We start from the raw sequence: 25,260 nt of genomic DNA on the forward strand, positions 1-25,260 counted from the left end.
TCTTGTGATAGCAACTCATCTGGACAGAAAGCCTGAGCTTGGTGCTCAGCCGGCCAGTCCTTCTGCTATGTATGTGATCTTGGGTCAGCTGCTTAACCTTTCAGGAGTCCACTTATTCTTCTAAAAAGTGGGGCTAAGAAAAATTTGGTAAAGATATCTAGCCAGTGCCCATAATTCAGTTGCCCAATTTTTGAGTAATAAGAAAAAAATTATTACTAAAGTAAATTTTGATTTGCAAATCTTAGAAAAAATTTTTCAAGTCTGGAACCCTCAAAGGTAACAAGTTAAAGGAAACTGGATTACCAAAGAAAATGTCTGAACCACTGTTGTTTTTATAACTGCTTCTGTTGCACACTCTTTCTCCAAAGTAAAATTTGTAAAATCTGCTTTTCTGTAAATGATGATTGAATTACTGAGTCATTCTAAAGAAAGGGATTAGAAGTTTACTGTGTTTATGAATTGCTTTGAGGTACCTGGGATGAGTCAGGGAGCCTCTGGATTTGCCACAAGCCCAGAGCCCCTATGAAAGCCCCAGGAGTCCTGACAGTGTATACGGTACAGGGAGCCGAGTGAGCATCATGTCATATAGTGAAAATACTGGCACTGCAATAAAACATTGTCATCAGATTAGCAGCTCACACTGGGAAAACAAATGTCAGAGCTCTGCCTTCACGGCAGCAGGAGGTGATTTTCTTGTGAACTGTGTTCTACTGTGACGGGACTCTCTTTTATGGAAATAAAACAGCTTTGTAATCCAAAAGATCATTCCAATTCTCTCCTTTGTTCTTTAGGAAGAATTCTTCCTGCTGGTCTAGGGATACCTTCCCTCACCTGAAGTTTCAGGATTCATGTGGCTGCCTGGTAGGTTTCTGCATTTTTTGATCTTTTTAAAATAAAAACCTCAAGTGAAAAAAAAATGAGCTTACTCCATCTGTAAAATCTTCATTTTCCTTATTCAAGTTCCTGTGACTTTTTGGTTCACACGATTGGCTGTTCATCTGACACTTAAATAGAACCAACCCTTTCCTCTTACTCACTGCCCACTGCTCTTGGTCCTGAACATCCCCACAGGCATTCATTAAGCAAGCAAATCTTCTTTAGTTATTAATGAAACCCAGAGTAGCCCCTTGTGGGGTTATTTCCCCACATTTCAAGGCTCGAGGACATCAAGGCTGTCATCATATTTTTATCTGATTTTTGAGAGCTAGATATTAAAAATGAAGATACCACTTAGCATTTCTAATATGGTTGATTTACACAAAAACAAGTGGAATTAGATGTTCCACTATTGGTGTGAAGGCCATAGCTCCCTAGTCTGAAGAAGAACAAATTGAAATTTATTTGGAAAATGAATTGGGACTCATCTCAAAGGAGACCTCAAAATCTGATTAATAAAAGGCATAGACCTGTTTTCCACAGTTAACAAGAGAATGTGGCAATCCTGATTTACCTGAAAAAAAAAAAGGAAAAGAAAAAAAAAAATCTTCATTGAGTGGAGAACCTGGTTTCAGGCTTTTCTATGTAATGGCCCACAGATGAATTCTTCTTAACAGTTTGGTGACTTAAAAAAGTTTGCCTTTAGAGGGCTTGTTCAGCTTTCTTCTCTTAAACAAAGCAAGAGAAGAGCAGTGACTCAGTTCCCATAATGGATACTCTAAGTGTTGGTGGACCTGAGTGGGCTAATAGACTTCTCCATGGTTCCTTTTGGTTTTATGGTCAAAAAGGTCAGCTATGTTTGGTGTCCCTTTGTAGTAACCAGCTAGCCCAGCTATTTTTTGCTCACATTTTTTTCATAATTATTTGCCTTTCTCTGTTGTCTCTTTCATGCACTCATAATACTTCTAATGTTTCACACCATGCACTTATTCTCTTGATTTAATCATTCTATTGTATCAGTAGTTCTTTTTTTTTTTTTAACCAGCTTACCCAAAGTTTATTGGAATTGGATTGGGTGTTAATGGTTAAAGGATAAAGAATAAATATTAGGGGCTTATTTGTATAAGCCTCAAAATATAAATTCATTCCCATTCACATGAACTGCAAGATTTTAGCAAAATGTATGTAAGAATGAGAGGTTTTATCTGAAAAAGTTTCATAGCCAAATAAGGTTTGGAAGTGCTAGTTAAATCAATATTAAGGTTTTGGAAGTTCTGGTTAAGGCAGATCTGTTTGCTATAGCTCGTCAATAAGCTGTAGCAATGTGGGTTTGAATTGGCAATAGGAAAAATAAACACAGTATAGTCTGCAAAGTATTTAATTTTTTTTGTGTGTGTATGCCAGTCGTTTTTTTGTTTGTTTGTTTTGTTCATATTTTTTGAGTCACACTTTGAGAAACACTGGTCAATTGATTAGAAATCACAGTTCCTCAACAGAAAAGGAGTTCAGGTGAGAATAATAAAGGCCCCAAGGAAAGGGTGTTGCTCCTTGGGTTGGTTCCAAAGAAATACTCATGAAAGTACATGGAAGGTGGTCCACACCCAAGGCCTATTCTCAGATCCTTAGTGATCATGTTAAACCAAGTTAACTTTTTTTGGTAGAGGGCAAAATAATTCTCTCCCCTTAAATTTATGTGTGCCATCCAAAAGTCCTGGGTCCACAAGGATGTGCCTGTTTCCTCACATTTCAATGTATTATGGCTCTTCTAAACCCACAAAAATGTGCCATGGGTACATGTTGTTCTCATTGTTTGGAAAAGACACCACTAGGAAGACTACCAGTGAATGCGAACTGAGCAAGCTCTGAAGAATATTCAGAAAGTTTTAGGACTCTCACTCTTATGAATAACAGCAACCATATGAACAGCTACATACAGTCAAGAATGTATATGGCCTTATACTGGGGGCAGGGGGCATTTGTTACCTGTGGCTACTGTAACAAATGTTAAATCCACAAGGTTACTGAAACCCGCACGTGCGCGCATGTGTGCTCACACACACACACACACACACACACACACACACACACACACACACACACACACAGATTTATTCTCACACAGTTCTGGAGACCAGAAGTCTGAGATCAGTACCAGTATTATTTCAGTCTGAAGTCTGAAGTCAAGGTGCTCCCTCGAAAGGCTGGAAAGGAGAATGTGTTCCTTCACTCTTTCAGTTCCTATGGGATTCTGTCATTCATTGTTTTGTGGCCACATGATGCCAATCTGTCTCGTGGTCACTTTAAAGATTATCACGTCAATCTGTGAGTTAGGTAATCGAGTTTGGCTGAATTATGTAGCTCTACATTCTAGTTTAATTGGCAGGTAGAGGTTGTGTGTGTTTGTAGTGTAGAACATGATGTTTTGATATATGTATACATTGTGGAATGGCTAAGTTGAGCTATTCTTGAAAGAATGCATAATTAAATAGATTGACTTAGCCATTCCACAGTGTATCTTTTTTTTTTTTTTTTTTAGGTGAGAACAATTAAAATCTATTCTCCAACAGTTTTCAAGTATGCAGTCTATTGTTCTCAGCTGTAGTCCCCATATTGTACACTAGGTCTCTTAAACACATTCCTCTTGTTTAAGTTTTGTGTGCTTTGACCAACATCCCTTCATTTCCCACTCGTTCCCCCCTCCAGTCTCTGGAAACCACCATTCTACCCCCTATCTATTTAACTTCAACCTTTTTAGATTTAACATATGAGTGAGAATTTGGCTGGACTACAACTTACAATAATTCTTCTTCTTAGTGTCTTTCCTCAAGCCTTGTCATCAAGAACTTAAGAGAAATATCTTGAGCATATACAACCCTTTCTTACTTATTTTTTTCATAGTTCTTTTGTGCATATCTGAATGTAATGACAAACCCATGCACAGGTAGGGCTGATTTTATTTCCATTTTGCAAATAAGAAAACAAGTTTCCAAATCTGGAATGAAAGGCTTAGAATCGGTCATTTCCTATTTCCATTATATTATTATCTCCCAAATTAGAAGCAAAGTCCATATCCATATAGTCTGAACTTGTCTGAGGTCAGGTGCGTAGCTGTGACCATTGACTCCCACCTCGTTTGGTGGTCATTTCTTGATTCAGACGTGGTTCCAGCACTCTAGTCAGCTGCCAGGAAAGAGCTGTTTGAATTCTACTTTAGACACTTATGAAAGAAGCACATGCCTTTGAATTCTCCTGCTTATCTCCCTCCCACTAGTTACCTCTGACTCTCTTTCAGGTTCATCAAACACAAGATCACCCCAGTGAAAACATTTCTCTCTTTTTAGTTCTTACAAATCTGCTCAAACTTACATACAGAAAAGGATTTGAAGTTCTCAGATATAATTGACTGCATAGGTTGCAGTGGAATTCTGGCACAATTCTCAAATATAGGAGACTCTTAAAGAGATTTTAGAAGTCAGAATGTATAAAAGTTGAAGATAATTGATTAAAAACCAAAAGACAAAAAAAATCACATTTCGTTTAAAGCAATGATGGTAAATTGGTTTGTGGGTTATGGAAACATTTCTATTTTATCCTTTGAAAACTATTACAGAAGTGTCCAAATGGAAGTGCTGGGGCTCCTTACCTGACCAACTGCCTGGGCCACACCCTGCTCAATCTCTCAGGCTTCAATGTGGAGCAGTACTTGCTGATGCCATCTGAGAATCCAAGGTGTGTTACAACTGTCCCTTTATCTTATCTATTGTCTTTGAATTATAGTCCTGCTCCTTACATATTGGGAATTGATTCCTGCAGCCCCAAGGATGCTAAAACTTGCAGAAGCTCAAGTCCCCTATATAAAATGGCATAGTACCTGTATATGACCTGCACATGTCCTTTTTAATACTTTAAATCTGGATTACTTAGAACTGATACCATGTGAATGCTGCCTAAATAGTTGTTATACTGTGCTGTTTAGGGAATAATGACAAGAAATAGAAGTCCGCACATGTTTAGTACATAGCAATTTTTTTCCTGTGTGTTTTCTATCTTGGTTGGTTGAACCCATGTTTGTAGGACCCAAGGTTATAGAGTGCCAACTGTGCTTTGGAGAACCTGTTGTTTCAAATGTTAATGTTCACGAACTCTCAGAAGTCTAATACTCACCTTGGTGTTCATAAAAATTCCAAAGATATGCTGTGGGCCTTAATCAGATTCCTCACTGCTGGCTTTCAGTCTTTGAAGCATTGGGGAAAATCATTTCAATTGAGATTCCATCAGTGGTAGAGGCTGGGGAGCCAGAAGCAGTTTTACTGCTTTAGGGAATTCAAGCAGATGAGTTAACAGCATAATGAAATAATGGCCTCTTTTTAGAATTCCCTATACTTTGCCACATCTAGTATGGGCACCTAGGTACAAATGGTATCTTAAAATTCCTTTGGGTGATTTTGAGTAAAGCTTTTGCTTTGTGCTGATTTTCCTTGAGCCCGAGGAGGTGAATTCAGAGAAAGGGATGGAGGACAGAAATGAATAAGAAGTTTTGTTTTAAAATCTCAGAAGCATTCACCTCACTGTCAAATTTCCTGAGCCTGCCAAATATAATGCATTGTTTCATTTAGATAGGCCTCCTATAGATGGTCCATGTTGCCTGAGATACCTAAGGCCCTCTGTCTCCTCTTTGCCCTTGTCAGACCAGCATATCCTCATCCTTCCTGAACATTAACCTTTTCTACTCCGATGTATTTTAACGGTGTCTCTCGTGCTTCCTCACTTTCTAGCATCCATAAAAATGTCCTATAACCTCCAGCTTCCTTTTTTAACCCTGATGGTTAAGTTTTTAATGGTAGGATCTTTTGTGCCCAGAACTTAGAATAGTATCTGGCACCTCAAAGGTGCTCAGTGAGTATCTGTTGAATGAATGAGTGAATTTAACTGAGCCAGGTAGGAGTGCATTCCTATTCCTTTGCCTCAATTTTTGTAGCAAGTAGAGTTACCATGTATAGGACTGTTCTCCAATCTCCTTCTATCTAGAGAGTGAGGGACAGCATTTAATACATGCCTTTATTTCTAATGTCAATTATGTTCGAAAGTTTAATAAATGCCAGATACCATGCATCCCATGGAGATAACAGAAACTAAATCTATAATTTCTACCTAGGAAAAGCTCACAGAGCTACATGAAAGATAAGCTAGTAAGTAGAAGATTAAAAACAAGGGTGGTAATTGTTACAATATATGGGAATGTAGGGTACTGGGAGAATTCAAGGAGGAACATCTCACTCAACTCTTGTATTAAGATGCCTTCTTGACCCAGGTGAGATATGAGTGGTGAATGAGAGGAGCAGAGTAGGGTGGTCAAACCAGGGTGGCTGCACTATCATGATGGTCCAGATAATCTTAAATAGTGTGCTTTTTGAGGAAATGACCTTGATTAAAATAAATTGCTTATGATCATACCATGTACTTGCATGGCATTTCCTAGCAAGGTGGTAAGTTCTGAGTTATATTATATTATATTAGTTATGTTATATTAGTTATACTTGCTAATCTAGTTCTACTCCATAAGCAGTGGCCTCCTTGGATGCTGGAATTGGGTAGTCACTTCTGCAAGCATGTGCTGTGTGGTTGGTCATTCTGCAGATCAGAGATGTTCGGCTGGTCATAGTCCTAAGATGCTATACCTGTGTGGTTAGTAACTAAATACCCTCTGGGTAGAAGTCCTAGTGCCCACTGATTGGAGCACTAACACCATGTTTACTATTAACAGACTTGGAGGCTGGTCTTTTGGAGTGCAAGACCCCAGTGAAATTCAAGATGTGAATGCAAACAAGTCAAAACCAAGAACTCTGGCAAAGGTAATTTTTTTTCTATTCCAACTTTAGAAAGTATTTAGGAAAATTAAAAATCCAAATAGATTTTTGAGAATAAAGTAGTAGGGGCTGGATCAAATCCTAATGCTTTGTATGAGTAAGAATAATTGTATGTAAACATTTCCTTGAAAGAGGAAATGAAATTTTGTGCTTTAGATTGTGTGAAAATAGAGCAAATAGGTTCCTGCTTTTGTTAAGTCAGGACTTCATCCAATAAGACCAAAACAAGTGGAAAGATAATCTATTTTTAAAGTTATCATAGTTGTGATAAGTACAAATGTCACTACTGTCCCCAGTGGCCAAAGAAAAATTCTTTATGCATTCACTTTAATTCCTTATCTTCCAAAAGGCTGATGGACACAGAGGTGACATTGAGAAATCAGAAAATACACAGGAAAGCTCATAGGACCCCCAGATTTTCAAGCCCTGGCAGGAGTATTCTATTAATTAGGTATAGGTTTTTTTGTAATTACAGAAAAAAGGTGGCAAGATTTGTCAGGTGTGAGAAACTGGTATATAGAGGAACATGCTTTTATCTACCAATAGTAATGCAGAATTAATTAATACTACAGATTTTTCCAAGGGAAAAAAATCAACACAATCTTGAACTGGGGAAAGCTGAAAGAATTCCTTTTGGCCTCCACGACGGGGGAAATAGTTTGGTGTTGTACTGAGAGAGAAATTGGAATAAAAAGTAGATTGTGGGAGGAAAGTATGTAAGAGAATGCTTGTCAGTCCTATTAGGACATCAGTGTAGAAATGACCAAAAGTCGTTCACTTCTATCATGTGGGTATCTCATCTGCACTTCACCTTAACGTAGGATTAATGAAACTGATGATCTTCCCAGAAGATACCCTCCAAGTATCTTTCCATGCACAGGTCCTAATATGGATTAACCTGGAAATATGGAACCTGGAAAAGTTAATCCATATTAGGACCTGTGCATGGGAAAGTTCCCTCAGGAGAATAAAGACTCCTCACTTGTACTTCACAGTGTCATTCCTGATGAAAATGTTAACAGTCAACACTTTAAATATAATCCCTGAAGAAAATTCCACGTCCTAGTGTGGACAGTCCAAAAATCTCTTCTTCAGCAAGGTTTGTCAGATCTTTCCCCCTCCCCAGCCTTTTTTAAAGTCAACATACGTGAGATTTATAGCTTGGTGTGAAAATATCATTCATAGCTTGATAGACACCCTGAAATACATTTGCTGGCATAGATTGGAACATGTGTAGCCAGTATTAAAACGTGCCTGATTTGTAGAAGGAATCTGTTTCTTTCCTCTAAGAATATTTTTGCTTTTTATTCTCTCCAAATCCAGACCTTCTTTATTTATAGTGGGTGATTGTGTCTTTACATTTAGGTGCTCAGGGGCCACTCATCCATGTGTTTCCCTGACACCTGTTCTGTCTCACATTGTTTTGATTGTTTTTCCTGCACTGGGCATGCTTGAATGGTGACTTCTGGAGTTTTCATTGTTTGACATGTTTTTTTTTTTTTTTTTTTTTTGCCAGGCACAAGCATACAAGTGAATTGTATCTGTCTCTTTGGGGAATGAGTTTCTTTCCAGGAGGGCAAGGAACTGATATTGCAGGGAGGTGTGAAGGGTAGTCTGTTATCTGAAAAACTCACTGGATGCTGGTGGTGGCTGATGACCTATCAAATGATTACATTAACCTTTCAGTAATTAATGACCAGCCAGCCTTTTCCTCCAGACTCTCGGCTATATTAGTAAGACATAGTTGATATGATTTTCACAGTCCTTCTGAAGGAAAAATGGAAAATTTGCATATGAATATTCTTAATGTATGATTCATTACACTGTAGAATGTCTCTCATACAAACTTTCCATGAGTTATGAGTCCTTTCACTCACATTCTGAATGTTTAGTTTATTCAATTTAAACACTCTTTAGAACATATACACTTCTCATACAATGACCAGATACTTTGCCTCTCTTGTTCCCCCCCCCCCATACATTCTGTTCTGCTTGGAATTTTGCATGTGAATATCTTCTGAGTGATTTTCTTATTTCTGCTTAGTTACTTTTCTGAGGAGCTATTGCTCAGGACTCCTACAATGAAAGTCTACTTTGAGGTGGCATAATATGTTCCTAAAAGCAGATTAACTTCCTATTTCACTCATTAGACATTATCACTACCTGATGTAGGGACCAGCAGGGAAGGAAATCCAACAACTTATTTTCAGAACACAGTCCAATTTTAGAAAACTGTTCTTTAGAGGAAAAAAGAAAAAAAGCAAGAAAAGCTCTTTCATTGAATGAGGCCAAATCCTACATGCTAATTTTAAGTTCACCAGACAGTATGCATTGCTTAAAGAATTTAGAAAAGCACTCTCAAGTAAAGTCAGTATAGAGAAGAACTGATACAGGGTCTCAAGAACGTATTAAGCCTGTTTCTTTGAAACTCTGTCAATCAATCATTTATTGCCAAAATGATGCTATAAACAGCCACACACCATCAGCAGCATACTTGTGCTTATTGGGTTGGGCTGCTGTGAGCTTTCTTGGCAGGGCCTTGGAGTCCCAGCTGTGAGATGATCCTTAGCTGGTCTCCGGTTCTGCTTCCTGACACTCTTCTTCAGTCTGTCACTGTCACCCTAACCTCTACTTCCAGCCAAATGCTTTCTCTCCATCTCCCTCCAGGACTACATGTGAAGAGGATATTTGTAACTACGCCTTTGAGCAAGGTTTCAACTTGCCTGTAGGAAGCTGGACTCTAGGGCCTGTTTGCCTTTTACTTTGAGTCTAGCCTGATGGTATTTCTCTGTTGGGTCAGGGGTATTACACCCTGCAGAGCACTCTAGGCCTCTTATATTTATTTAATTCAGGTCCACAAGCCACTTCCTTGATTCTTGTTGAAACAGGCTGCTCTTTCTAAAATGAAATTGGGCAATAGCAGGGTACTAGGGAGCAATGCCTCCTAAGTTCCAGGCCCTTTTGGCCCCCTGAGACGATCCTTAAGCACCATTATTCTTTTATGGTCTTAAACAAGGTCCTCACAGCCATACCCTTAATCTTTATTCTGAAGCCATATATTTCAACATTTTGCCTAGAAATTTCCAATCCAGTTTTTTGGGGGCATAATTTCTATCTCCTATTTTCAAAGTTTTCATAGGTGACAATTTAACCAAATGCTTTGATACTATATAATAGGGACCACTGTAGGCTTTTGCTGTCATTTATTTGAAAAAGTTTTCTTGCCACTTGTTTTCCAATCATTCCTATAGGTTTTCTCATCTATTTCTAAACTCCTTTAAGTGTTTTTATTTTTTAGTTTTTTAAAAAATTTTTTGGTCCTGGCAATTGAACCTAGGAGCACTTTACCATTGAGCTACTCCAGCAGTTCTTTTTTGATTTTTATTTTGAATCAGGGTCTCACTCAGTTACCTGGATTGACCTCAGTTACCTGGATTGACCTGGATTTGTGATCCTCCTGCCTCATTCTCTTGAGTCACTGGCATTACAATTTGCTGGGATTATAGATGTAGGCCACCTGTCCTGGCCTCTATGTATCTTTTTGTCACTTTATGTTATAACAATATCCCTCCCAGTGCTAATTATTCTATCAGTTATCTTTTCTCACAATAATGCTGTATAACAATAATTACCAACTTCATAGACCTTGACAATAGACATTTATTAGCCGATGGGTCTGGGAGATTCTTCTCCTTTAGGCCAGGTTGGGCTGTTCCTGTCTAGGAATGAGCATATGTGTGTGTGGTTGGCTGGCTGTTGGCTTGAGCTGCAATGATGGTTGGTGTTGTAATTTAAAATCTTTAAGATGGAGAGCATCCCTTTCATAATTAGAGGAGACATAGGATGAAAAACAGGTATTTTATTATTTGTAGGCCCAGAGGACACATGCATAGAGATGAGGGAGTGAAGAGGTTAGGGCAGGGGCCTGGGCCAGTGCCTTTGTTGGGTCTGGAATATTACCCAAACAGGTTTCCTACAGGGGGATATAACTGGTGGGTTCAAAGCAAGCAGGCACAAGTTCTAGGAGGTCACCCTGAAAACTGGTCACTGTGGCATATTTGCACCATTCGTAGGGGGATATGCGAACCAGGGGCTCAGTTAGGTATGCTTATCTCCTTGATTTGTTTTGTTCCATGGGGAAATAGTCACCAGGAGGAAGTTGTTTAAGGTAGACTTCTGAATCACCTGTGTTGAGAGAGTGAGAGGAGGTACAGAACGGGAATCAGTGTTGAAATTGACTGAACCTTCCTACTGGCCTGAAAATGAGGCTACATAAAATTATAGAAATGAACTAGAGAGTGTGTGGGGTGCTCAGCCATGCCTCTGTGTCTTACCTCCAGTGGGCCAGCCAGCCATGCTCTGTAGCAGAGGCACAGAAAAGGTTACAGGAACAGACCTGTGCTTTCAGAGCTCGGCCAGTATCTGTGGATCAAAGCCCGTTGTGGGGCTGAACACAGAGTTAAGAATGGGAAATTATGAAAGTCACATGGAAGAGGGCAGATTAATGAATGGTAAGGAACTGGGGCCATTAAACCATCAACACAAGCCTCAGATCCCAGAGAGGGTGAGGCAAGAAAAGCCGAGAAGGCAGGTTCTGGTCTCCCCAGTTCTACTCCACCAAAGAATACTTTAGATACTCTAGATACTACACTTTAGATACTATACCATTGTATTGTGTGTTTTTTAAGTGTAAACAAGTTACTCTGATTTTAAAATAAAGATTAAAACAAACAAATGAAACAAAATTTGAAAGCCCATGATCCAAGGCAAAAAGACTACCATTGTCTCTGCTATTTCTATCTCCAATTAATCAACTAAGGGACCAAGACTTGCATGGTGGAAGGTCATGGGCAGGGTAAGTGGGAGATTTCAGATCCAAAAGCAATGGGTTTTAGCTGTCCCTTGTCTCTGACCAAAGTCTAATTTCTGTTGATTTGTATCCTTTCCAGAAATATGGGATCTGTTCAGGTGTATCTTAGGGGATGTGATGTAATGGTGAGACCCCAAGGGATGATGGTACAGAGTTGTGTGGAAGACTCTCCCCATGTTGAGTGAAAGAGGTGGACGTACTTCTGACGTGTGGTGTATACTCTCAGTTCAGTGTTAACTAAAGGACTCACATTTTTCCTCTCCATTGCAGAATTGTAGGTTTAAATTGCTTTAGGAATTTTGGGGGGATCTCATACAATCCCACACTCTTTAGTCTAGCCTTGAAATCTTAGAGTGTTCTGAGTTCTATGATTAGTAGTTCTCAAGCTGTAGTCCTTCTCCTTGGAGTTTAAAAGATGATGGGCAAGGATTACTCTATGAACCTGTGAAAATATTTGAATAAGGAAATTAGCAATGTGAAAGAGACGAGCGGGGGGTCTGTTTCATGAATTGTTTATGAAGTGGAATGAGAAAGAGTTAGGGAGTATTGTCTTGTGTAGCAGGATTTTTTTTTAATAATAAGAGCAATATTTAAATTACTCAGCTCTTCCTATCAACACAATAGCTATCACTCAGGATCCCACTTTAAAAATATTTGGGTTGGCAGGCAAGTGACTCGAGGACTGGTTCTTAATTTTGGAGAGACTTCTGTGGAAAACTTAGTTTTTCTGTGAGTTAACTCTCTGTGGGGTAGCTTTAATTCTTCAAAATGGTTTGTTACAAAAGACAGGATTGGCTAGAGAAATGAGCTCTTCATTCACTTAAATTAAGACCCACATGCGCTGGTTGATTCTTTATATTTCTTGAAGTTACCATGCTTTCCGGACCAAGCATATATTTTTCATTAAAATATTGATATCTTGAAATATAGGTACTGATAGTTTGATCAGTATTTTTTATGATACTTATGCCAATTTTAATAACAGCATCTTTCTCTTTTTTGTCTCCTATCAAACAGGCACTTTCTCCTATCCAACAGGCACGTGGCTGTATTCTCCATGCTCAGCAAATGTTCAATTCGATTTATTTTGAGAAATAATGTTCCACATTCAGTTATTAATTTGAAAGTAATCATTTTTTCTGATCATCTTCCACGCTTTTAATTTGCAGGTCAAATTTCATTAGCTTACCAACTGAGAAAGAAAAAAAAATGATGGGCTTCAGTTCCTTTTTCCCCTGTGACTATAATTATAGAGCAACATTCAAATTTGTTCTGGGGAAAATTAATCTATTTTTAGCTGTAAATTATATGCTTGAGATAAATATAAAATTAGCAGACTAGAATTGACTGCTCACTGTCAGCCACGCCACGACGTTACTTTGAGTCCTGCATTCAGGTGCTGTTGAAGCTAATTGACACATGCATTCCTGGGTCCCAGAATAGACTTAAAGAATAATTTCATGAGAGTTATTAAATAATTTCTCTTTTAGGTATGGTATAATCAGAAGGGTTTTCACTCTCTACCCTCCTACTTAAATCATCTAAGCAACATTATTTTGTGGCGACACTTACCCCCTGCTGTGGACTGGAGACAATACCGTAATGTTATTTTCATGTATTATTAGACTGTTTTCCTGAGAACAATATTTTTTAAAAATGAAAGAAATAGAAAAGGTTTTGAATAGGAAAGTGAAGAGTGGGAAGGTCTGTAGCAATAGTCAACCGATGTGTAAAGATATACAAATTGCAGGCTCTCTCTGATTCTGTGTGTATGTCATGAAACGTTGAACCTTCTTGAAACTGTGACCTCATCTGCAAGATGAGGTGAGCCAAAGGTGACTTGAGAGTTCTCTCTTCAAATGATTTTGTGGCTTTCACATCTTAGAGAAGCAAGGATGAATTCTCTTTTTAAAGACTATTGTATGGAATTCTGCAGTGTAGAATACTATCCACCCCTCTGTGTAATCATCAGGAAGGTGATTTATTATGGGTCCTCAACTCATCAATTAGCTATGTTGATCACTGACTGATTACTTATGCTTTCTTATTTTGGTAAATGACACAGATCCATTTCTGGAATCTGGAATTAATTTATTGGTTTAAGAGTATATTGGTTTTACTTGAATAGATAAAACTGTAATTTATCAAGTTAATTCAGTTTCTTAGGAAAAAAACAGGAAGGAGAGAAACAGGAAGTATAAGCAAAGATGGGCCTTATCCATTACAATTTATTCACAAAATGCATTTGTTGAAGCATTAATTCACATAGAAATCAATGATGAAAAATTACTCTGATAGGCTTTTACTTGACTCCAACCTTACCTTATGTTTCCACATTTGCTTTCCTTGCCTGCCAATTTTTTTTTTTTTTTTTTTTTTTTTTGTGTATGAGTATGTGTATCAGGAATTGAATTTAGGACCTGGCACAGGACCTAGCACTGTACAAGTGCTCTTCCACTGAGCTATGCCCCCAGTCTGTTACCAGTTTTTTTTTAAAGAGAGAGTGAGAGAGGAGAGAGAGAGAGAGAGAGAGAGAGAGAGAGAGAGAGAGAGAGAGAATTTTTAATATTTATTTTTTGGTTCTCGGCGGACACAACATCTTTGTTTGTATGTGGTGCTGAGGATCGAACCCAGGCCGCACACATGCCAGGCGAGCACGATACCGCTTGAGCCACATCCCCAGCCCTGTTACCAGTTTTTAAAAATAAAATAAATTTATTTTGCAGCACAGTAATCATTTCATAATCATAGGAGGTAATAAAAAACATCACAAATGAATATGACTAAGAGAAGCATAAAAGAAGTATAAAGTCATACAGAATAGGGACAGTAGAATGTCATTTTTAAGGAACAGAAATATACTAAAAATTCCATGAGATATTTGAATATCCAAGGTCTCAATTAAATTTTTATGTCAATTTAGAACATAGGCAATATTTGCTTCCTTTACTGATTAGAAAACTGATGTTCAGAAAAATCACCTATCAGCTGTGACTCTGAAAATGTTTGATTCTAAGTCCTTGATTGGATTCTATGTCTAGCTTATAGTGAGCCTTTGCTTTTCTATTCCATAAAGAGGGAGGTTACTTCTGCTGGTCATCTTCATGAAAGGGAGCAATTTACATCGGATCTTAAAGGACAGAAGGTTGAGGTCAGCAAACCATTCTGGGTCTAAGCAAGAGAAATCATAGTGTTCATTCAGCTTACCTGAAAGAGTCAGTTTGACCTCATTTTAAAGTTGAATAGAGAGAGAGATAATTGTTGATCCCTCTGGAAAGATCATTTGAGGTCAAGTTCTGCCTGACCTTGACCGCCAGGGTAAAGAGTATGAACTTTGAAAGCATTAGACAGTCTTTCCCATTATTTGAGGATAAGAATGGCATGATCAAGGTAATATGTTATGAACAGTGATTTGAAAGCCATAAATTAAATGGGAGAGTTGATAGCAATCATGTGACCTGTTGGAAGGATGCTTCTTACCATTTAGAGGAATCTACACAAGGCCAGGGTAAATCTGGAGAAAAAAAATATATATGATAAAGTTCAAACAGATGGGAGAAAAGGTTGGACACAAAGGACTTAAGAATCTAAAATATAAATCTGAGCTTTTTAAATTGAATGACTTACTGCTCAGTACTGATGGCACTGTAAGAAATGTCAGGAGGAAGAAACATTTTCAAGGAAGGGGCAAAATGATTTGCACGGGGTCAGAGGTGTTGGTTGATTCACACATATAGACAGAAATGTTCAATAGGATTCAGAAAACTAGAGAGAAAAGTTCAGCAGAGAAGTCTTCAGTAACCCTAGCCCCAACCTTAATAATAATTATAATAAAAGATAATGGTGGTCAATAAATGAGCTCCCACCCAGGTCAAAGATACAGAGAGAAAAGAGCCAGAGGCAGAACATAATTGGTAGAACACAGAGGCTGTAGCCCTAGAGGTAGACAGATCTTGGCCCAGAGGCCAGGGAAGTGCAGAGTTTCAAGAAGTGTAGGAAAAGGGTTGAGCTATTCCAGAGTCATCAGGGTGAATGAGAGTATCAAGATTTGGCTGCTCATCTGCATAGGACAAACCAAGTGAGTTATAGAAATGAAAATGATGGTAGAGGGAACACAGCAGAGAAAATAAAGGCTGTAGGAGACCAAACAGATAAACTCTGCTTTATTTGACTGTGGAAAGAATAAGAAGAGAAATTGTGTGTGTGTGTGTGTGTGTGTGTGTGTGTGTGTGTGTATGTATGTGTGCTTGCACACGTATGTGAGATAAGGAGTGATAGAAGGTTTCGGTAGGCTGATGAGATGAAGAAATATGTTTTGAACATTCAGGAATGAAAAGGAAGATTGATGGATTAAGATTTACAACCAGGCAGAGAAAGAACCTAAGTAAAGGGGTTTATCTTGAAAAGGTGGGCATATCTTCATGTGATACAGAGGGAGTGAAAAGAAGCCCATGGTGGAAACTTGGGAAATGAGAAAAATCGTGGAAATTTATGCCAACTGGTTTTGATCTCTATGAAAAGGAGGTAAGACTAAAGTGACAGTGATGGAACTTGATAATTGTAAAACTCTGTAAAACTTTGACAGGGAGAATGTATGAGAGAGCAGATATTTATGAAATTATGTCTGAGAATCAAAGAAATGCTTATTTAAGCATACTATTCTTATTTATTTATTTATTTATTTATTTATTTATTTATTTATTTATTTATTGGTATAGAGTATTAACTTTCTGCAGCATTGGTTGTTGGCCAGCTCCCTCCTGTTCTTCCTTCCCTTGGGTGTTCAGGGGAGGGAACAGAGTAGCTACTATTATCCTGGTCTCATTTAAGGTGAACAGGTGGAAATGAACTTTGCTATCAGAGTTTTTCTGCCACTAGATTAGAGATTCACAGCATTCACAGAGATGCAGATGCATTTTACAGATGAAGTAAGGAAGACTCATACATCATCAAGATATCAGGGTAGGAAGCATCAGGCCTTCACTTCCCCCATGGAAACATTAAATAAAAACACCTAGAAACTGACTCAATTAACTTTGTATGAGCTCTTTCAATCAAAAGTTCTACAATAAGCAATCATCCAATAAAGAAAAAGCAGAAAATTTCAGGGTATTTTTTTTTTTAATTTGCTCTTGTGTCTCCCTCCCTGGTGTAATCTGGTATGACTTGGGGGAAGTGGTGGCCAAATGCCCAGTTTCTTTCTTTGAGCTATGGTGTGTTCTGTGAAAATCATGGAATTGCAGACCAGCAGATGCTGGGGCAGGAGACTAATGATTAAGGAATGTAAAGAACTACTAAGGCCCAAGAAGAAGCAGGACCAAAACTCTTAAGAGAAATTAAGGTATTTAAAGATAGCCATGTGCATGGAGGAATTAGTAAAAACAAATCCACAGGCCTATGGAAAACATATGTGTAGGAAAGGCCTGAGGAGACTATGAACCTTTACTCCAGGTTGTTTAGGTAAGGTCTTCCCCTGCCCAGAGCCAATGTGTAACACTGGGGGAGGTGGTTATTTTGTTAGACACACAATTTTCAACAAAAATTTAATAAGGTTTCTCAAAATTTGGGGTTTTGTTATCGAACAGGTATAGTGAGGCCATCAGATCAGGAAACAATTGCCTTTGAAAAGATGGTTTATCATACTCACAGATACAATAAAGGGTCATGTCACACCAATCTGGGCCACAGGGGGAAGACCAGGGTTCATCAGGAGAGAGGGAATAGAAGAAAGATTTATGAGCAAGAGCATTTTTTATGTTTTTTTTTTTTTTTTTTCGGGAGTGAATGAGGCATATCAGGGTATGTAGATCTGGGATTGGATGGTTGTGTTAATTTCAGCAGGCTCTAGAGTGTAGGGGCTGTCCCTGTTGCTAGTATCTGGTCCTGGGGTGATTAGAAAGGGGAATAGTTACTCCAAATGTAAGAGGTCAGTGAAGGTTGTGGGGTGTAAAGTGTGGGTTCTGAATTGTATAGCCTGCATATGAAAAGACTCTGGAAGGTGAGTTGTGTGCTATCTCTAGGAATTAACTTGCCTAGGAAAGGGGCAGTCCCTCCAGGGTCAGCAAGGCCCTAAGATGTCAATAAATCAAAAATAAAGAATCAAAGCTGATTAGTACAAACAAAAAAGGAAAAATCCATCCAATAAAACAAAATAAATATTCAGATATCATTCCTGAAGTAACATGGGTACTGGATTTGCTTGAAAAAAATAGTTTTCATAAAACCATCTTAAATATGCTCAGGGAGCTAAGGAAAAATACAGTGAGCCAACAGATATCAGAAAAATAATATATGAATAAAATGAGAGTTTCGGTAAAAAGAGAGGAATTGTAAAAACAACAGAAAATCTTGAGCAGAAATACATAACTGAATTGAAAAGGGGTTTAATGACAGACTCAGAGAGGCAGGGGAAAAAAATGGACTTTGAAGTTGGGTCATTTGATACTGAGTCTGAGGAGCAAAAAGAAAAGGGGGAAAAAAGAGTCAAAAGTAAATACGACCAAAGAAACTTATAGGACAACCTCCAATAGACCAACACAATTCTATCAAGGAAATTTTTATAGCAAAAACAAAAGAAGAGGGAAGTTAATTTAAAAAACAAGATTCAAAAAGTTTTCAAATTTGAGGAAAGACATGAATATACAGATACTACAAGCTTCATGACCTGAACTCCAAGCAGGACAGAACCAAAAGACACACACCAAGACATTACAATCAAGCTGCTAGAAGACAAGGAGAGTATCCTGGAAGGAGCAAAATTAACTAATCATATATCAGGAATCTTCATCACTGTTATTAGTACATTTCTCAACAGAAACATTGCAGATCAGGCATTGGGATGATACATTTTCAGTACTGACATGTCAAGGAAATTAAACAAGAACTCAGTGTCTGGCAAAACTGTTTTAAAAATGAGAAGAAAATTTATACATTTCCAGATAAATAAAAGTTGAGGAAGTTCATTACTACCATGCCTTCCTACAAGAAATGCTAAATTGGAGTCCTTTAAGTTAAAATAAAGGGGAACGGTAGATAGTAATCCAGTCATATGAAAGTGTGAAGTTTCCCAGTAAAGCTCAACACATGTAGAAATATAAAAACCAGAATTGTAAATTTGACTTATAACTCCACTTTTTATTCTACAAGATTTAAAGTCAATAGCATAAAATATAAGTCTGTGCTACACAACATATTAAGATGTAAATTGTACATGAGGAATATAAAATATATGTGTGGGTGAGTGGAGCTATAAAGGAATAGATTTTTTTATATGTGATTGAAATTAAGTCAGAATAATTTTCAAATTGCTACAACTTTATGATGTGATATATAATTCCCATGGTAACCACAAAGGAAATATCTGTACTATATACACAAAAGGCAATGAAAAGAGAACAAAAACTTGTCACCATAAAACAATCAACTATTAAAAAAGGAAGGCATTAAAGGTACAAAGAGGCACAAAATCTCTGTACCACATATAGGTAACGAATAGGAAAATGGCAACAGAAAGTACTTGCCTCATAGTAATTACTTTAAATTTAAATACATTAAACTTGCTTGTCAAAAGACATAGATTGACAGAATTGATAAAAGTAAAGATGATCCAGCTTCATCCTGTCTACCAGAAACTCAGTTTTGATCTAAGGACATTTATAGATTTACTGTAAGGATGAGGAAAAAATATTACATACAAATAGTAACCAAAAAGAGTAGCAACAGATATACAAATATCAGATAAGATGAATTATAAATTAAAAATATAGTTTCAGAGATAAAGAAAGGCATTGTGTAATGGTAAGAAGGTCAATGTACCAAGATGATGTAACAGTGATAAATAAATTCCAAATACCAGAGGTCCTAGATATAGAAAGCAGACATGCACAGAATTCAAGGAAGAAACAGACAGCTCAACAATAATATCAGGAGACATTAATACCCTACTTTCAAAAATAGACAGAATTACCAGGCAGAAGATCAGTAAGGAAATAGAGGACTTGGATCACTGGGGCCAATTTGACCTATCAGACATTTACAGAACACTGTGCCCAACAATAGCAAAGTACACATTTTTGTCCAGTGCTTATGGAACATTCTCCAGGGCCAACCATATTTTAGTTCACAAAATAAGTTTTAATAAATGCAGGAGGATTGAAATAAGGCAAAGTATCTTTTTTGATTACAGTGGAATGAAACTAGCAATACTAGCAGAAGAAAAAGTAGAAAAATTGCATAACATTCAGGAATCAATCAATAAATACACTCTTATACAACCAGTGAATTAACGAACATATCCCAAGGGAGATTATAAAATCCCTCAAGACAAATGAGAACATAATAGATAAGAACCTATGGGATGAAACAAAAGCAGAACAATGGGGGAAAATTTATAGCTGCACATTATTATTTTAAAAAGGAGTAAGGTCTCAAGCTGGCATGGTAGCATGGCTGCAATTCCAGCAACTCAGAAGGCCGAGGCAGGAGAATTGCAAGTTCAAGGTCAGCCTCAGCAATTTAGCCAGGCCCTAAGCAACTTAGCTAGACCCTATTTCAAAAAATTAATTCATTTAATTTTTAAAAGGGGTTGGGATGTGACTTAGTGATTAAGTGCCCCTAGATTCAATCACTGGTACCAATAGCAAAGAAAGAAAGAAGGAGAGACCAAGAGGTGGGGTGGGGGAAGGGGAGGAAAGGGGGGTAGGGGAAGGGATAGGGAGAGACCACAGAGAAACTACATCTTAAAGAAATAAAGGTCTCACCTAACTTTAAATTTATCACCTAACTTTACATCTTCAGAAACTATAAACAATGTAGGAATTAAGCCTAACACACTTAAATTGCAAGGTAATAATAAAGCTTAGAGCAGAGATAAACAAAATAGAGAAAAGAAAAATGACAGAAAATCATCAAAATCAAGAGTTGGTGCACTGAAAGAAAAAAAAGACAGATTGGCTAAGGAAGAAAAATGATTTAAAATAACTAAATCAGAAATAAAAGGAAGAAAATTACTACTTATTATTTTACAGAAATCAAGAGGATTTCACAAGCGTTATCAACAATTGTACACCAACTAAGTAGATAACCTAGATGAAATGGATAGATTGCCAGAAAAGCACACCCTACATAAGTGAAGCATGAAGTATTTCAAAGTATAAATAGACTCAACAGTTACAGTGTAATGGTATAATAATGATGTAATTTTCTGCACAGAGTGACATGAGAACTCAGGTGACTGCCACTGTCTAGTCTGGGGTAAGCAGAGTCCTTGTGGAGAACAGGATCTTTCATTCATGTCTTAAAGGATTAGTGGGATTCAGGCAATTTGCTTAGAAAGAAGGAGTGGGGATAGGAGGAGACTAAGTGGGAGGTAGATGCTGTAGAAGGGCATTCCAGGCAGGGTAAACACATCTGAGAAGCCTTCGGATTGGGGCATAAGATATGCCGCCATCAGCATCTGCAGGTGGTCCAGGCAGGGAAGTGACAGGAGAGCCAGGACTGTGGGCTGAAGCTCCTCTTCAGCCATGGAGATGAAGACTTTATCACAAGAGCAGAGAAGGGTTCTGTTGTATCAGCATAAGTAGGTTTATATTTTGAGGAGAAGGATGAAGAAGATTCAGTAATGCATGACCTTTGGTTTATGAAATGCAAACCACTGGTTACAGTAATTGGAATTCCCCCTCCCAAATGATAGAATGGTGCTACCACCAATATATATTTTAATTCATAGGAGCTTCCATTAAACAAATAAGACTAAAGTTTGACTCTGGGTATAAGCCATGATCCTAAGCCTTGCACTTGCTTGAATCCCTGTCTGGGAACACCTGAGCAATGTTGATTTAGGTGCTGACCTCACTAGGTTGGATCCCATCTGCAATGCTTCCCAAGTTACCAGACGATGCTCATCTCAGAAGCATCTACTGAAACAAGTGGGGTTGTCATTTGTTGAAAGTTGCTTTGACTTAAAAAATACATTTATTTTCAGTTAATAGAAATTTCTTTAAAGGTATTTTACTTGATTTTGTCAAAATTTCAATTCTAATTCGACTTACTTATGCAGTCAGCATGGGAAAGGAAGGTTTGTGCAATGAATTGGGAACATAGGAGACAAAGCACCATAGGAGGGTTTTTTGTGAGTTATTAGTCAAAACATTTATTAAGAACTCCTAGTAGTAGGGCTCTGAACAGAAATATTTCATCACATTCTTTGATGTTTGCCTGTGCATATGAGAAATGGACAGAGCTGTAAGTCAGCCTAATAACTATAATGAAACCAAAGTTTACCCTGATAAGGAACTTGAAAACACAAGCTGTATCTTCCTTGTGGTTTTGGCCCCAGCAGCTCTAGAGCATCGGACTATGGAGGCATCCCAGCAATCAGAGCTGAATGCATGGGTGGGTGTGTTACACAGATAACACATGACACTTATCTTCTGATGGCCCTGTGATGGAATCTCAGCAGATGAAGACATTCCTTTTTGGAGATGAAGGAACTTTCTGAATCCAAATGCTGGCCACTTAAAAAAAAAAAAGAAAGAAAGAAAGACAGATTCATGAGAACCCAGGCTGGTCTCTCTTCTTATCTAAGTGATCTTGCTACTTGGGCCCCCAATTTTAAGCATGAAACTCAATGAAAAACGTACATATTATAGATCATGCCAATGTAGTTGATTGCTGTAATCTTGGAAAGCTGGTAATGGCCAAGGCTAAGAAGATGCAAATTGCAAAGTGAATTAATCCTCCAAGGTGGGCTATTTCTTCTTGCAGAAGTATGAGTGCAGTTGGAATGTTCTGCTCTGGCTACAACAGATGCCAAAATTTTTTTGGGTGATGGGAGAAGAACTTTGCAAAAATACCACCTGGAACTTAAGGGAAAGACAAGATTTGAGAGTGCACAATCAGATAAAGGAATACATTTCCATATCAGAGGTTTTATCCCCTCTTTTATGCTCATGTCAAAATTTAATCATACTTGCTATAATAATTTATGTCAGAATCCCAAGGGAACTTAAAAGTCAGCTGCTGAGGTCAAACTCCTAATCTTAACTTTGCTTTTTCTTGTATATACCATAATAAATCAGCAAATCTTCTCCCTTCTGCCCTTGAAATTCTGTAGGTACATGTTTTCAATACTTTTACTACAAATCTTACCTTGTCCTAAGTGCTGTCTGCTTTTACCTGAATGCTCGCACCAGCTTATATTGGGGCTCTCTGTAGCTGCCCATGCCCTGCTATCATTGTCTCATCTCTCCTTAAGTGTCCATGTCACCCAGGGAATGTGCCCATCAGATCATGGCATCCCTCTGGATGTGTTTGTTAAAATAAAACAAAATTCTTCCCTGTAATTTACAGCCCCTTTCTGTTCTGCCTCAGCACTCTATCCCCATGTATCTCAAACCCCTTCTCTGCATCTCTGAAAAAGGTTCAGCTTGAACAACACTGGACTCTTTGCTATCGCCCATCTGTGAATCTCAAATCACAGTTCCCTTTATCAAGAATTTTCTGTCCTCCATATTTATAGGGCTTGCTCACTCATACTCTTTTAGGTTCTCCCAGTGATGTTCAATTCTTTATCTTCCTCTCAAATAATGAAAAAAAAAAACAAACAAAAAAATAAATCTAACACTGCATGCCTATCACAAGTCACCTCACTTAACCCTTCAATCATACACCATCTGTCCAAGTTCTTTCTTCTTCTGGTTCCTCTCTTCTGAAAGCATTTTTTTTTTGGTTGAAATTCCACTTATTTTGATTCAGCAATAAAATATAATCAAGATGTTGACATTTTGCTGGCAAAGTGTTTCTAAAATGTTAAAATTGTCCTTCTTGCCCAACACTCAGGACTTTTAGTGCCTCACATATACATTCTTGATAAAACCTCTGCTTTCTAAATGGGCATGCACTGCCTCCTGCCAACCTATCATTTCAGCCTCATCTCTTTTTATGCTCTCATTGCTGTTACCCTGGTGTGGCCAGGCCTTTACCTCAAATGGACTGCCATCCCTGGGAGCCTGAGAATCTGCAGAGTCCCTGTCAAGACTGCCTCTCTCTTGCCATGCTCAGTGGTGCATGCCTATAATCCCAGGCTCCAGAGGCAGAGACAGGAGGATCACCAGTTCAAAGCCAACCTCAGCAACTTAGCAAGGCCCCCAGCAACTTAGTGAGACTCTTTCTCAAAAAAAAAAAAAATTGTGGATATGGCTTAGTGGTCAAGTGCCCCTGGGTTCAATCCCCAGTACCAAAACCAAAACAAAACCCACACAAAAATCCAACCAACCAACCAATCAACCAAACAAAATACGACTTTAAGCAACTTAAGCATTTCTGCTAAACTTTAAAAAGAAAGTTTAACTAAGGTATCACCTAAATTCACTGAGATTCTTCCTTACCCAATGAGTGGCTTCATTTATATTGTTCCATAGATATTAGCTTCTAAAGTTCATGCATATAACCATTTTTATCAAGCATTTGTACATCATGAAAAACATTTTCAAGACAGTAGGGCATTGGAGCAGCTAGTATTTTGCATTAGCATTATTTGTTTGCATTGCTATATTTTGTAATAAGAATGTAAATACCTCACAGAAGATGTTATGCCTTTGATGTTCAGAGTTTCTAAAGTCTTTATCCATAGAGGATTTTAATAAATATTTTATTCAAATAAATGAGCCTTGGCACAATTATTATACAATTACTATAGTATATTCCATTACTATAATTAGATTCTATAATAAAGATAAATATACAGTAAAATAAATAGTTGCTACTTTATTATTATGACTTTTTAAGTTGGCATAAACATATTTAATTGAAATTAAATAGATATAGAATAATGAACATAAGAGGAAATCTATTTTAATAAGATAGAAGTCAAAACAAAAGATTAATCATCATTCCTAAGTGGATAAGAGGGATCTTATTCCATAAAGAGAAAACAAGAAGAAAAGAGACAGGGTATTTTTTGCCTTACCTTGGGCCCAGAGCAATGGAGTCAGTCACCTATGGACTGGGATCTCTGAAACTATGAGGAGCAAATAAACTTTCTTCTACTAAAATTGTTCTTGTCAGGTCTTTTGGTTACAGAGATGAAAAAAAACTACAAAAATAAAAGAGATACTCAACAGCTATTGGATATTAGGAGCTAGTCAGCCTTTATGATCTTTACTCTTATCAAAGACAGTTGGGTTGGATGTTCAGCACACCCCACTGGGCCCTGCTGACTCAGTGGCTGAGGGTGGTTGAAGAACCAGAGTGTGGGCTAACCCTGCCTCCCACTGCCATGTTCAGTCTAGTTGCTACCAGTTGGATGTGGAGGCTCTTATTCACATTTATCCCTGCAGATTCAGGCAAGGGTCTGAGGTAAAGAGAAGTGGTGATTGGCTTCAGTTAACTCTGCCTCATTAAGACTCATCACTCCTTCCTTGGTGGGATGGAGGCTCAAATTACCTCTGCATCTCAGTGGAACCATCATTGTGCCAACTATCTCTGTTGGGCAGTGTATGGAATATCGGCTTCCTCATGGTACCTTCTGAAAGAGCAGAGGATGGGAACAGTTTTCTCAGTCATTGGCTGGAGTAGGGAAGGTGTTGCTAAAAAGGTATTCTTCTACTAGGTCACTTTTTCCCCGTTTCTTTGACTTTCTTGGAACTT

The 25,260-nt window shown here is 37.9% G+C and overlaps 1 protein-coding gene across 1 annotated transcript in view; it reads left to right on the forward strand.

Moving 5' to 3' along the window:
* LOC144369513 (ATP-binding cassette sub-family A member 13-like) overlaps positions 1 to 25,260 on the forward strand; it is a 340,834-nt gene that overhangs the window by 187,338 nt on the left and 128,236 nt on the right. Inside the window, exons 26-29 of the mRNA XM_078029787.1 lie at positions 792 to 861; positions 4,487 to 4,605; positions 6,641 to 6,728; positions 13,104 to 13,212. Of these exons, the coding sequence (XP_077885913.1) occupies positions 792 to 861; positions 4,487 to 4,605; positions 6,641 to 6,728; positions 13,104 to 13,212 (386 nt within the window). The remainder of the gene's footprint in view (positions 1 to 791; positions 862 to 4,486; positions 4,606 to 6,640; positions 6,729 to 13,103; positions 13,213 to 25,260) is intronic.

This window comes from Ictidomys tridecemlineatus, chromosome 12 (assembly GCF_052094955.1).
Source record: "Ictidomys tridecemlineatus isolate mIctTri1 chromosome 12, mIctTri1.hap1, whole genome shotgun sequence".
Taxonomy (NCBI): Eukaryota; Metazoa; Chordata; class Mammalia; order Rodentia; family Sciuridae; genus Ictidomys; species Ictidomys tridecemlineatus.